Here is a 13,712-nt window from a genome sequence, read left to right as displayed (position 1 = left end):
GTGCGAGGCTGGACAGATAGTTTTTCCGTGACGCAAATCAAACGCGCAGTAGAAATCAACAAGTGATCACCATGTCGAGCGAGGAAACAAAGACTTTCACGCGGGCCGAGGTCGCCAAGCACAACACGAACAAGGACACCTGGCTGCTCATCCACAACAACATCTACGACGTCACCGCCTTCCTGAACGAGGTGAGAATCGCACGAAACACGTCGCAGCTGAATGCCACCGCTCCGCACCCGCTCCTGCTCCGTCCCTAAATGGGGGTCATCGGGTGTTATTAGGCGTTATCTGGGTTCCACTTCTCCCGCTGAGCTCATGGCGGCGATGGGCCCAGCCCAGCCCAGCCCAAGCCCACGTAGCCACATGTAGCGGCTCTACTCGCGTGTGAAACTTGCATCGCAGGGCAATTAGGTCTGTACTTTGACCCTCGGAGAGTAGTTTGACCTGCGTCCGGATTTCGCAGATTCACTGCGACGTCGCAACTTCCAGCAGCCACTTTCGCCTGTCGAAACTGTCGAAAGAGCTCCACATGGCGAAACTATCCATTTGCATACATACATATGTAGGTACGCATGTGTGTGTATGGGCGACGAGGGTCAAGTGTTAAGCAAAATTCGCGTCTGCATTTGCATCTCATTTGATTTATGGACTCCGATTTGAATTTTGATTCTTATGCAAGTGCACCGAGTGCCGCTGGCTCTGAAAAGTGGATCACCCTGACGCAGCAGTAGGGTCATCACCAAATCTATATATGTATTCATATGTATGCTACGGCGGAATCGCGTACTCTTATAAGATAAGCTCCGTGAAAATTCCGTTCTAACGATGACGTTGCACTTTCGGTACCTGAAAATAACAATAGTGAGGGTGACCAAGCGTCTCATTTATAATACCATTCCAAAGTTTCAGTCGCCTATCGACCGAAGCCATCCAGTCCATGTTTTAAACATGCCCCTAATCTTATCCGCTTGGTCTTCTGTCTTTTTAAGAATATCATTAGGTACTGCTACCTTGCTATCTGCGTACAGCATCACCAGACAAATCGCAAATTAGACTTCCAGATTTAAGAGTGTTTGCTGGATCTAAAGAGATTTTAGCGGTTTATACTGCTCAATATGACCAGTATATTTTGAAGAATGTTTTTTCAATGAGGCAATATTTTTCTACATATGTATATTCTGATTTGGCATATAGTGAGTTATTCGTCTAAATAAGAACAGCAATAACCAAATAACCCTAAAAAATGTTATAGAGCTTAGTAACACTATGTATAAGATTAAAGAATTGTCATCGATTCAATTGCACTCGACAATCTTTCAAAGGCCGGTTAAAATTATTTTGTCTTATTATTCAGCACATAGTTTGCGTTTAGAAGTAGTTAATAACAATAATTACACCATACTTGGCTCGCGTCCATAGTACAATGTTTCTACAAATTTTATTGGTACACCAAAAACGTAATTGAGCTCGACTTTTTAAGATCAAAGCTTCTGTAACTTTATTTGCTTATAAAAGCGAAAATATATCTGTAACTAGAATTAGTTGTGATATTTTCAGTACTCTTGTTAGAACTTTAACTATATTATTTTTACTTTCAACGTAACGGAAGTACAAAATATTACCATGTAGCTTCCGCATTTACGGATCTTTCGAATACTACAAAGCACTCCCGACCTCATACCTTGAACAAACTTCCTTCGCTGTCTGGTGCATAAAATTCAGGGTCAGACGTCCATTAGCATTCTTTCAATCAAAGCCAACAGTTATTTATGCGAATATTTATCTGGTTCTTTTCCTTCACAACAGCATCCCGGTGGCGAAGAGGTGCTCATCGAGCAGGCCGGCAAGGATGCCACGGAGAACTTTGAGGACGTTGGCCACAGCAACGATGCCCGCGACATGATGAAGAAGTACAAAATCGGCGAGCTGGTGGAGAGCGAAAGGACAAGCGTGGCCCAGAAGTCTGAGCCGACCTGGAGCACGGACCAGCAAACCGAGGAGAGCTCTGTGAAGTCGTGGCTGGTGCCCCTAGTGTTGTGCTTGGTGGCCACGCTCTTTTATAAGTTCTTCTTTGGCGGTGCCAAGCAGTAGGAGGAGCCCCAATGCCCAGCAAAGACTTTCCAACTCGCCCCGGAGTCACTTAGTTAATGTACGAAAGCTCAAAAGTCACATGAGGAGCGGGACAGTGGAGCGGGAAAGATTTTTATAGTGCTAAGTTTTAACGATAATTTTGGCATTTGGCGTTTTTGTACAACCCTCTACACTTGTAATTCCTTCAGACGGCGGGTCTAGACTCTAAAGTAATTTATCCCATTGATATTCCAACATTTGAGGCACGAACGAAAACAGAAAGTTTTTATTCACATGTATGTACATTAAACATATTTCCAAAAGCAAGCAAACTCGTTCAAATTTTTTTGGTTCCGTCAGATGTCAGATATATTGTCTGCCAACGCAGATATAGTCCAAATTCGTTGTGTATAGCAGGGGGTAATACCATGGCCAAGGTCCTTCAGATGGCGGTGATGCTGGGCAGCTCCAAGCTAGGCCACGGCGCCTTTGGATTTGATGAAAGGCAAACGGACTCGACTCCAGTGCCGCAGATGAAGCGGGAGCTGCCCACGCGAAAGATGTGCCTGGAGGCCCTTAAGCGGACCCACTACGACATCCTCATCATTGGCGGCGGTGCCGTGGGTTCCGGTTGTGCTCTTGATGCTGCTACGCGGGGCTTAAAGACCGCCCTGGTGGAAGCGAATGACTTCGGCAGCGGCACTTCCTCCAAATCGAGCAAACTGTTGCACGGCGGCCTAAGGGATCTGGAGCAGGCTATCTCGCGTCTGGACGTGGCTGCATTTCGGAGGGTTCGCAGATCCTTGCTGGAGCGCAGCCACATTGGCAATCTGGCGCCGCATCTCAGCCAGCCAGTTCCCATCCTGCTGCCCGTTCACCACTGGTGGGAGGCCCCGCTTTACTACATGAAGCTAAAGATTTACCACCTGATGGCGCCCAAGACCACAAGGAGTTTTCAGTATCTGAGTGCGAACGAGGCGTTGGAAGTATTTCCAATGTTGCGACGCCAGGAACTGTTTGGCGCCTTCGTCTTTTACGAAGGCCAGCACGATGATGCCAGGATGTGCCTGTCGGTTGCTCTTACAGCGGCTCGTTACGGAGCAGATATCTGCAACCACATGAAGGTCTCGAGACTTATCAAGAACAAGGAGGGCAATGTGGCGGGTGCGGAGGCGGTGGACCAGCTGACGGGCAAGAAGTACAGTATCCGGGCGAAGGTGGTGGTGAACGCCACTGGCCACATGAGCGACAGCCTCCGCCAGATGGAAGATTCGGAAGCCAAGCCACTCTGCACGCGCAGCTGGTCCTCGATCATCGTCATGCCCCGCTTCTACTGTCCTGAGGAGGTGGGTGTCTTTGATCCACACACGCCCAGTGGCCGATCGATCTTTTTCCTGCCCTGGCAGGGCCATACGCTAGTGGGATCCAGTGATGAGCCTCTTAATCTGCCTGAACAGGACACGGAGCCCACGGAGACGGATGTCCAGTCTCTACTAGATTGCGTTAAGCACTTTGTAACGCCAAATTTCGATGTGCGAAGATGCGATGTACTGGCCGTTTGGGGTGGTTACAAACCTCTGCCCGTGCAATCCGATTCCCTGCACCATACTCTTTTCAAGAACCATGTAATCCAGCTAGGGCCCCGAAATATGCTTTCCATTGTTGGTGGCACCTGGTCGTCGTTTCGGGTTCTGGCTGAGAAAACCGTCAACGCAGCCATACGGTATGGAGATCTTTCACCGCTGCGCAGAGAATCAGTGACCGCCGAGTCCTGCAAACTGGATGGAGCCATTGGCTGGGGTCCGAAGATGTTTATCCGGCTGGTGCAGGACTTTGGAATAGAGCGGGACGTGGCTGAGCACCTGTCCAACACGTACGGATCAAATGCCTTCAAAGTGGCTGTGAGTGCGGACAGCAGTGGAAAGGCATGGCCCATTGTGGGCAAGCGACTTCATTCGGAGTTCCCGTACATCGAGGCGGAGATAAAGCAGGGCGTTCGGGACTTCGCTTGCACTTTGGAGGACATGGTGGCTCGCCGACTACGAGTGGCCTTTCTAAATGTCCAGGTGGCCGAGGAGATACTACCGCAAGTGGCAAACATTATGGCCAAGGAGCTAAGCTGGTCGCGAGACCAAATTAAAAAGCAGATCCGCAAGACGCGAACTTTTCTAAGCTCCCAGATGGGCCAGCTGACCAAAGAGAGTGCCTCGCAATTGAACATTCCCATCAGGATGAGTGTGGGCCAAGTGCGAAAGTTTGCTGGGCAGTTTAGGCAAATGGATAAGAACAAAACGGGGTACGTGTCGATTGCAGACTGTTGCAGGGCCATGAAAACGATGGGCGTAAAGGAGGTGCCTGTCGACCTGATGCACAACGTCTTGCGAGACATTGATGTCCATGCCCAGGGCAAGGTCAACCTGTACGAGTTCCTTTTGCTCATGTCGGCTATTGTGCAGGGCAACACCGAGTACCTGCGGTACGCACGGCTGTATTTGGACCACAAAAAGCAGATGAAAGGCAGTAACTTTCCTATCGTAATGCAAATGGAGCGGGCCGGGGGCGGCCTTTGAAAATAGTCTTCGTTGTCACCCTCTCTTTGGAATACAGCATCCGCTATCGTCTACGCATTACACGTCGAAGCAGTTTCCTTCGGGGAACGCTACCTCAACTTTAATTTATTTTACGCACTTTCTGTTTACACAAGGACTAAGGAAGAAACTTACAAACGGATGGGTAAAGGGTTGGGCGGTCTATCCTATTTCTTGGGCTTTCCCTTTGGCTCGTAGGGCTTCATAAGGTTCTCGGAGAAGGAACGGATGCTCTCTGGACCGCGCACCTCTTTCTCGAGGAGCGGCAACTTGGTTACATGGAAGTCTTCATACAGGTCGGCAATCTGGTCCAGGTACTTCTCCTGAATCTTAAAGCGGGAGGCGCACATGCTGCACGAGTCGTGTGAGTTCTGCAAAAACAGCAACTGGTTTACAATTATGTTATGGACGTCGATCCCGCACTTGGTTAGCTCTTGGACCAGCCGTTCTGTCTCGTACAGCGAGAAGAACTCTGCTATGCAAACGCAGACAAATGTGGTTTGATCCTGTCAAAGAAATAATGCCGATTAGGAGTTGTAAGAGCTAAATAAATGTTTCTACGCACAGGGTTTTTGAACTGCTCGTTGACCTGGGTTATTACGCGCAGCATGTCGTCTAGCTTCTGGGAGAGTGTGTCCGCGTTTACATCAGCCATGCCCAGCATGGAGACGAACTGTGACAGCAGAGGAGCCACCTTCATCTTAAGCCGCAGCAGCTTGCCCAGCCCCTTTTCCACCACTTGGGGAAACGCAATCAGACGCAGCGTGTGTCCTGTGGGCGCCGTGTCGAAGACGACTACCGAGAAGTTCATGCCCTTGACCAGCTTCATCACCTCCGCATAGCTCATCGCCTCGTCGATACCGGGTAGGGCGTTAATCATCTCCTGCATGACGCCCTTGCTCACGCGCAGCGCCTCGTTTTCGCCCTCGAAGTACTCCTCGGGCAGCTCGTTAAGACCGGCATTGGGGTCGATTTCCATGGCGAACAGGTTGTCGAAGCCATTAACCTGGGTGTGAAAAAGGAATTCGGATGTTTTAGCTCAGTTTACCCAATGGTAAATGACTTCATTTTGGGAGTCTTCCACCAACCTTTGTGGGCACCTTGGTGAACTTTTGATCGAATGCATCCGATATGTTGTGGGCCGGATCTGTGGAAATGATCAGAACCGATTCGCGCACTTTCGACAGCTGAACGGCCAGGCTGGAACTATAAAACAGACATTAACAGAGATCGGCCAAGAAAGCGGCCTTGTTGTTGCTGTATCACCTGCAAGTCGTCTTGCCCACGCCGCCTTTTCCGCCAACAAAGATCCACTTCAGGGAGTCCTGCTCAACGAGATTCTGCAGGCTGGGCTCCAAGGGCTCCAAATTGTCGACCATAATGCCCACTAATGTGAGACACGTAGGAAATTAGTTGAAATTATAAGCAATGAATATGAACTCTGGCGAGCAGAGTGACCGTCCAATGCCAATATGCTGAAAAAGCGCCAAAGCTGTAATCGATAGACATGTAAGTGGATGGGCACTCGAATCAGCTGATCACGGGGCACTACTAGGGATGGATTGGTCATTTGGCGCCAAAAGAAGTTTATTTAAAGTGGAAATTTTGCACATCTAAATAAATATGGTCCAATGAGTCCAAACTGCTTATGCTGCGTTTTCACTAATTGTATAGCAACAGCAAAATATCGCTTTATTGTTGTTGCTGCGTAAATGCTCAAAGCTCCACTGTATCGTGCCTATTAAATGCACAAAGCGCGCTCGCAACCCAAGAAAATCACAATAAGTGCCGCGGATGCTTGACCCGTCTCCGCGTCTCCCGTGCCGTCACAGCCCGCCACTGTTAATTCTGCAAATCGCAAGCTTATCAAAGCCCAAGTGTCGGCGAGAAAATGCGAGCAACAAGGGAACACAAAACCGTATGGCTATGGACTACTAAAAATAGTTGTGAAAACCCCTCCGTCGTTGGGCGTCCGCGTTAAATAGCTTCGATTTTCGGTATCTTCGTTTCATTGTGTTGCACCCCAAAACCCCACCGATTTCCGTCCATTACTAAGTTTTGTCGTTTACTGAACTCCTATATTTCTTCTTATCGCGGAATACGGAAGCTGTGCTGTAAACTAACTTATTCGAAGAGCTAGACCATTTTTTAGTGTCTGTCAATTATTGTGAGTGGAGTGCTTATTAGATAAAACAAATTCAAAATAAATTTCTTCTGTATTTTAATCAAGTATGTTTAATGTTGGTACAAAAACGATATTTCAATTGATTTAATAAGCCTAGTATTGCATATATGTATGTACACTGATAATGGATAAAAACAGTTTTCTAATATATCCTTAAAAATGAGTAGTATTTAAATTAATATTCAGTTGGAAGAGATTTTGTATATATTACATAGGCTTGTGCAAAGACATTAGAATAGTGAATTATAGTGAATTGGTCTCTGGTTTGTTCCTAATTATGTACATTAAAAGAGAATACAAGATTCGTTGAAAAGTTTGTAATATTGGAAAGGACGTTTTTCTAATCCTATTAATTGTATACATAGCCGAGTCGATGCATTCATGTCCGTCTGTCAGTTTAATGAATGTTGAGGTCTTAGGAGCTATTTAAATAACCTAGGAATTTGTGTAGGTCTGTGTAAACCGTCAACACTTTTTAAAAATATTTAGGTTTGCAAATATAAATATACACCTACAGATGTGTGAAAAAAAACAAGAGAGAACGCTATAGTCGAGTTCCCCGACTATCTGATACCCGTTACTCAGCTAGTGGAAGTGCGAAGGAGAAATTTCAACACTGACAGTTTTTGGTGTTTTGTGGGCGTTAGAGTGGGCGTGGCAAAAAGATTTTTGGCAAATCGAGAGATTTATACAAGACTTACAAAAATGTAGAAAAATATCAAAACCATTTTCAAAAGAGTGGCCGTGGGAGCTTTGGGCGGTTTGTGGGCGTTAGAGTGGGCGTGACAAAAAGATTTTGGGAAATCGAGAGATATTTATAACTCTTACAAGAAAATGAAAAAATATCGTAACATTTTTCAAAAGCGTGGGCGTGACAGTTTTGGGCAGTTTGTGGGCGTTAGAGTAGGCGTGGCAACATGAATCGACAAACTTGCGCTGTTTCTATGTATGTCTCTGGAGACTGCATGCTGAATCTCAACATTCTAGCTTTTGTAGTTCCTGAGATCTCGACGTTCATATGGACGGACAGACGGACAGACGGACGGACAGACGGACAGTCGGACGGACAGACGGACAGTCGGACGGACAGACGGACAGTCGGACGGACAGACGGACATGGCCAGATCGACTCGGCTATTGATCCTGATCAAGAATATATATACTTTATATGGTCGGAAACGCTTCGTTCTGCCTGTTACATACTTTTCAACGAATCTAGTATACCCTTTTACTCTACGAGTAACGGGCATAAATATGGGCTATACATAACTGTAATCGCCGCCAGGTGGAAAAAAATCATTTTATCGCTTTGCTGCTGTATATTAAAGGGTATCTAACGGTCGGGACAGTTAACTGTATCATTTGTGGGCCCTGACGCGTATAGAGTTTATTATAATCGATATGGAATGCGAAAAATATTATCAATGTTATCTATCGCCGTTTAAGCAGCTAAATTAGAAACAGATTAATTATCGGAAAAGTGACACACGCTTGACGGTTTTAAGATATCAACTTATCGCCAAGCTGAAAATAAATTGTACAACCAAAATTACCTTTTATTTTGATACAGAAAAGCTTATTGAAATCCCATTTATGGCTGTAAAAAGTTTAACTGAATAAATGGAAAACCAATCGCTTCGGGAAACAACAAGAGTGTTTTTGCTTCATATGAGTGTAAACCCGTTTCAGGCGACTAAAACGTTTTAATCATTCTGGCAGGGCGTTTAAAAATAAAGCGATAAAGTTGGCTGGATGATTTATTTATTTGCCCAGCCCTGGGTTTTCGAGATCCGCTTTTTGCAAGTCTGTGCGTGCGTGCGTTTGTTGGCTCATGAAATATGAGCGCATTAAATATTATTATATTGTTTGGGCCATTCTCGGCTTTGGTCCAAAGCACACACCCACACACACACTGTCACTGGCGCAAGGACAGCAAACAAGCGGAAAGTTCAAAGTCAAACAATAACACTTTCCATAAACAAAAAACCCAGCTCACACACACTGGCACACACATGGACGGCCAATTTGCTTGAAATCTGCGATGGCAACGTTTCAGTTACCGTTACCTGAGTTTCCCCGCCCCCGGCACCTATTCACACAATTTCCCATACGAAAATTCAACGGGAAACTTTGCTCTGCGATGGGGAAAAGAGAGGAAAAGACATTTCGCTTTTGTTTATGCGGTTTTAAATCTGGAAACTGATTTATTGTCCAAGACATGGGTTACGGCTCTACGCTGGTTGGAGATTTTAATTTTTAATATTATAAATATTATATTAATATAAAAGGTAATATTGGTTATTTTCTTGTATTGTAAACATATAAATGGTGTCAAATTAAGTTCGTTTTTGATAACAATGTGTTAGAAATGCATTCATACGTGTAACTAAATCAAATATTAATTCCAAAGACATCGTTTTTTATTAAAAAAATTTTCAAAGTTCATGCAACGACGTATTAGCAATTGTCTTAGAATTCATTTAAATTTATTTACTGGCACCATGTTTAAAGGGTATATTTTTTTGCTATTGTCTTGTGCATTGTCATTTTAATCAAAAACAGATTGAGGTACATACATATGTAGAAAGTGCTATCTATAAACTTTATTTATATTATCTCAAAATCAGTCTTCGCATAAACGTAGAATGTATGTTTTTGCATGCGAAGAAAAACAAACATTGAAAGGAGCACTCCCGGGGCGCGTTTAATAAATGTTTCTGTCTGCATTTGGCTTGGGCTTTTTCCCCGAATTTCACCTGGCCGAGCTTAGCTTTTTATTCATTGTCCTTCAAGTCCTCCGAGTCCTTCGAGGGCGCACTTTATCAAAGCTTAGCACCTGACAATTTGCCGCGCGACATGCGGCTATCTGCCCACTTGTTCTGACAAAATGTAATGAAAAAGTACTTTGTCTTTGCACTTCTTGCAACTTTCGTCGCCGCCGGTGTTTTCCACTTTCCGCAGCTCGCTGCCTTTGAGCAACTAATTAAATTAAATCCGATTAGTTTGGCGTGGAAAGTGGAAAGTTTTGGAGTCCTTATGGCATTTATCGTTGCCTGCTGCACTCTCAACAAGCCGGAGCTCCAAAATGAGAGAAAGAAAAAAGGATTTACTTGAGTCCTAAAATTCTCTACGGAACATTACACTAGGGACATTCTAAAAACCAAGTTTCAAATAATAAGGTCATTACCATAAAGCCTTCAATATCACATGCTATTTCAAAAGGACTGGAACTTATAAATAAAATTAGTAATAAAACTTAACAAGAAACACAAAAAAAGAAAAAAAAAAAATTAATTAAAACATTTTTCAAAATAGTTTGCGTGGCAGATTATGGACGACTTGCGGGCAATGCGTTACTAGAATCTGTCTGTTTATCTCAACTTTCTAGCTTTTTAATAGTTCCGAAAATTACAGCTGATAGTAGAGGATTTCTATAAACGAAAATCCCAATACGTCAATTTTAAAAATATCTGTGACGGATAATTAAATCCATTGTATTAGAAAACCTTTTCATTTGTGGTCTAAAATGCAAAGTACCGCTTTAAATGAATTATTCTCTATAAAATATATTAAATGATTAATTTGTCCAAAATCTGAGCTGTAAACTCAAAATACATATTTCTCCAACCGTAAAGAATATATTTAAAAATTTGATTTGAAACTTTGTTTGAAAATAGTTAGAACTTAAATAGTTAGTTAGAATAGTTAGAACTATTACGTGAGAAATAATGCTTGAAACAACCTACAAATGTACAAAAAGGTACAAAATTAAAAGAGGCCTGAAGCGCTCACTGTGCTTTAAGGCCGAGTAATTTGGTCTCTTGTGCTGGGCCGTTTGGGTTTTTCAACGGTCAAAACGTTTGCTTAGACTCAAACCTAATGGACATCCTGTGATGAAAGCTTTCATTAAACAACAGCATAGTGGGCACTCCTGATTCAAGTGGCTCTTGGGGGGATTTGCGTGGGAAATGGCGCTTATTAACGCCACGCCGAGCTGCCACTCATCCGAAGTGGGTTGTGGGTGCTGGGCTGTGGGTGGTCGTCGGGTGGCATGCAACAGGCTGTCCTGCCAACGGAGTTTTCCGAGCTCCGCCGACAGCGCGTCACACAGTTTTCCCTCGCAGAAATCCCGCTGACTCACAGCTCGCATTTCTGCATAAATTTTCACTGTAAGCGACACTCCGTTGCAGAATTTCGATTAGCGGCCGCTCTGGGCCGTCGCTTTTAGCCGTGACTTTGAATTGGACCCTAACCGTCGAGCTGTGCACTTCGAGGACCTCGGCGCTCCTGTTGCAGCAGAATTGCAAGGATTTGGCGGTGAGTAGGCCCCGTCTTGATAAATTGAGCAAGGTTCGGCGGAAGGTATAGCTGCTGCCGTTGCGTTGAATATGATTGATCTGCTGGGGATATTTACCGCATTAGTAGATAAGTAAAAAAATCAGACAAGATCCGTCCACCGTTTCAGGAATAAGTTTTCCGGGTATCTCGATGCTATATAACCATTAGATAACTTTTTTCTAGGACTCTTGTACTTTGTAGCGCAAGCCTGTGCATTTATCTGCCTCTAAAGGCGAACATTTCAATTGCACCTGTTAACCGCTGGCTAAATTTATGACTTTCTTACTTGTTGTTGCGTTCTCCTTTGTCTTTAGTTGTTGCTCAGCTGGAAGTGCGATACTAGAAAGAGAGGACGAGTGAAAGAGAGGGTTAAGCGCATTAAGGGAAGCAAACAAAACAAAATGCAAAGAAAAAAAAAAAAAAAAAAAAAAAAAAAAAAAAAAAAAAAAAAAAAAAAAAAAAAAAAAAAAAAAAAAAAAAAAAAAAAAAAAAAAAAAAAAAAAAAAAAAAAAAAAAAAAAACACACAAATGCAAAGAAAATACACCACACAGTAGTAGGAGCCAACAACATGGAATCTTAATTCGCACTCAAATCGCATTATTGGAGCAGAAGTGAAGGGGGAATGGTAACCCCGCAAGCCACCTCATCACCGACTTGCTTATTCACCTTGACAGGGGGTGGTGGGCGGAGATTCTGAGGAGGGGAGGAGGGGAGCTGTCAGCCGGCAAATGGCTTTCACTTTCCTTTCACAGCAATCCGAGTGTGGTGAGTTCCGTGCTCGCTTTCTATCTCTTCGCCTTTAACTCTCTTTTGCTTCAAGAGAGAATATTAAGGAAATCTATCTTTGGTAAATAATATATACCAGATGAGGTTTTAGAAAATGATCTTGTAATGTTTCAGTGAAATAGATGCGTCTTCAGACAAATTTTTAAATCATAAAGATGTTTACAAAAAAATGTCTTGCATGTAGAGCTGTATTAAAATATTTCATGATATGTTCATATGTACATACATATGTATGTATATATCTATGTATATGTACATATATCATAATTCTGAAATTTTCGTAATTATGTTGAAGACTTTACTTCAACATATTATAACCGTTGATAATAGTCTTCAATAGTCTTTATGAATACCTTTAAGGTTACCTAGACTTCATGTCATTATTATTTAGCTAGACTGCAAGGTGCAACTAGTCGTATACTTAATTTTGCAAAATATTTAATGTTCTTTCATAAGGAAAGCATGACATTCCATTTTTTTAAATCAGTTTACACATTTACTATTAATATTAATAAAAGTATTAATATTTTTAAATAACTAAAAACCTTCAAAATGCAATAATGTACAAAAGGTAAAATTTTGTGGATGTTACCTCGAGTATAGCTTTCTTTAAAGGTACTTAACCAAAACATTTGGCAATTACTTTTAACTGTAAGTGAAAGTAATAAGCTTTTAAGTAATCCACTTATCTGTTGCAAAAACTTCGGATGCCTTGGAAATTAAGCTACATGCTCAGCTTAAAGTGCTCTCTTTCTACCGGCAAACTCACCACGCCCCAAGAGCGGGACATATAGCCAAAGAGAGAGAGAGGCTGTCTGAGTCTGTGAAAATTGTAATTGAAATTCCAGCGTCGCTGATTCGGCGCCTGCAGTGCGTAGGCGGTTGTCGTTGACTGACGTCGTGGCCAACAGCACGTGCTAACCGAGGCGGCGCGTGCAGCAAAAAGGAGTAGCAGCAGCTGTAGTGGCCCACAACAACAACAACGACGGCAGCAGAAGCATCAGCAGCCAAGCACCCAGTTGAAAAGCTACACACAGAGTATACAACACACAGCGCTAGTATCACAACAACAAGCTCTTTGGGCTAGGCCGAGAGAAGGGAGGTGACGAGCGGGGAGAGATTTTAACTTGAGTGAAATACAAGCAGCTGAAGAAGAAGCAGCAGGACAATCCACCAAATTGCAAATGTGTAAGCAAAATGTGTGAGCAAGAGGGATGGAGAAAGGAACTGGGATAGAGAGTGAGTTAGTGGGAATGACAATGAAAACGCGACAATAAATTAGCTGTAAACTGCACCTTGTTATTTGCACATGAATCGAAAGTGGATTATATATTTTGCTATTATATTAATAACAACACACAAAAGGATACCAGAACAAGCAGCAGTAATCAAAGTTAATTTACCAACACAAGAAACGTAAACGTGAGTTCTATTTACGCAAATAATGTTCCGCAATTGACGCGGAGGAGGAAGAAGATCGGGCGAATAAGTAGGCAACATAAGAATTAGGGGCAGCAGCCGGAGAAGCAAGCAGCGCGCAAACAGGATACTTAAAATATCAAGGCAAACTTACACACAAACACGAGTACCCACACACACGCACTTGCCTGAAGGAGGTTCATATTTTTGGCGAAAAAACACAAAACCACTGCACGAAATAAATAGAATATAAACCCAACCAACCCAACGCTGAGGTGTATGGCCCAAAGGCAAGGCAAACAAACAGAGCCCAAAAAAAGGA

At 43.5% G+C, this 13,712-nt stretch overlaps 3 protein-coding genes across 3 annotated transcripts; 2 read left to right on the top strand and 1 right to left on the bottom strand.

Moving 5' to 3' along the window:
* Nucleotides 1-2,400, top strand: LOC122620882 (cytochrome b5). Its single transcript, XM_043798557.1, has 2 exons — nt 1-191; nt 1,810-2,400. The coding sequence occupies exons 1-2, from the start codon at nt 72-74 to the stop codon at nt 2,092-2,094; spliced, it is 405 nt and encodes a 134-aa protein (XP_043654492.1). The 5' UTR covers nt 1-71; the 3' UTR covers nt 2,095-2,400.
* An 85-nt stretch (nt 2,401-2,485) lies between these two features.
* LOC122620864 (glycerol-3-phosphate dehydrogenase, mitochondrial) lies at nt 2,486-4,747 on the top strand. Its single transcript, XM_043798537.1, has one exon. It carries the CDS (start codon nt 2,502-2,504, stop codon nt 4,641-4,643), a length of 2,142 nt encoding a protein of 713 aa, XP_043654472.1. The 5' UTR covers nt 2,486-2,501; the 3' UTR covers nt 4,644-4,747.
* Nucleotides 4,690-6,131, bottom strand: LOC122620872 (ATPase ASNA1 homolog). The gene is made up of 4 exons (XM_043798548.1): nt 5,928-6,131; nt 5,750-5,867; nt 5,227-5,667; nt 4,690-5,167 (listed from the first exon to the last, which is right to left on the bottom strand). The coding sequence occupies exons 1-4, from the start codon at nt 6,038-6,040 to the stop codon at nt 4,829-4,831; spliced, it is 1,011 nt and encodes a 336-aa protein (XP_043654483.1). The 5' UTR covers nt 6,041-6,131; the 3' UTR covers nt 4,690-4,828.
* Nucleotides 6,132-13,712: the final 7,581 nt, after the last annotated feature.

This window comes from Drosophila teissieri, chromosome 2L (genome assembly GCF_016746235.2).
Source record: "Drosophila teissieri strain GT53w chromosome 2L, Prin_Dtei_1.1, whole genome shotgun sequence".
NCBI classification, from domain to species: domain Eukaryota; kingdom Metazoa; phylum Arthropoda; class Insecta; order Diptera; family Drosophilidae; genus Drosophila; species Drosophila teissieri.
Note: the sequence above shows the minus strand (reverse complement) of the source record. Positions and strands in the feature narration are given on the sequence as shown.

Bases quoted from the DNA above. Each gene is read 5' to 3' on its own strand.
- LOC122620864 (XM_043798537.1), top strand. From the start codon at position 2,502: ATGGCCAAGGTCCTTCAGATGGCGGTGATGCTGGGCAGCTCCAAGCTA.
- LOC122620882 (XM_043798557.1), top strand. From the start codon at position 72: ATGTCGAGCGAGGAAACAAAGACTTTCACGCGGGCCGAGGTCGCCAAG. The intron at 192-1,809 runs GTGAGAATCGCA...CCTTCACAACAG, and splicing joins TCACCGCCTTCCTGAACGAG to CATCCCGGTGGCGAAGAGGT.
- LOC122620872 (XM_043798548.1), bottom strand. From the start codon at position 6,040: ATGGTCGACAATTTGGAGCCCTTGGAGCCCAGCCTGCAGAATCTCGTT. The intron at 5,868-5,927 runs GTGATACAGCAA...TCTGTTTTATAG, and splicing joins GTGGGCAAGACGACTTGCAG to TTCCAGCCTGGCCGTTCAGC. The intron at 5,168-5,226 runs GTGCGTAGAAAC...TTTCTTTGACAG, and splicing joins ACGAGCAGTTCAAAAACCCT to GATCAAACCACATTTGTCTG.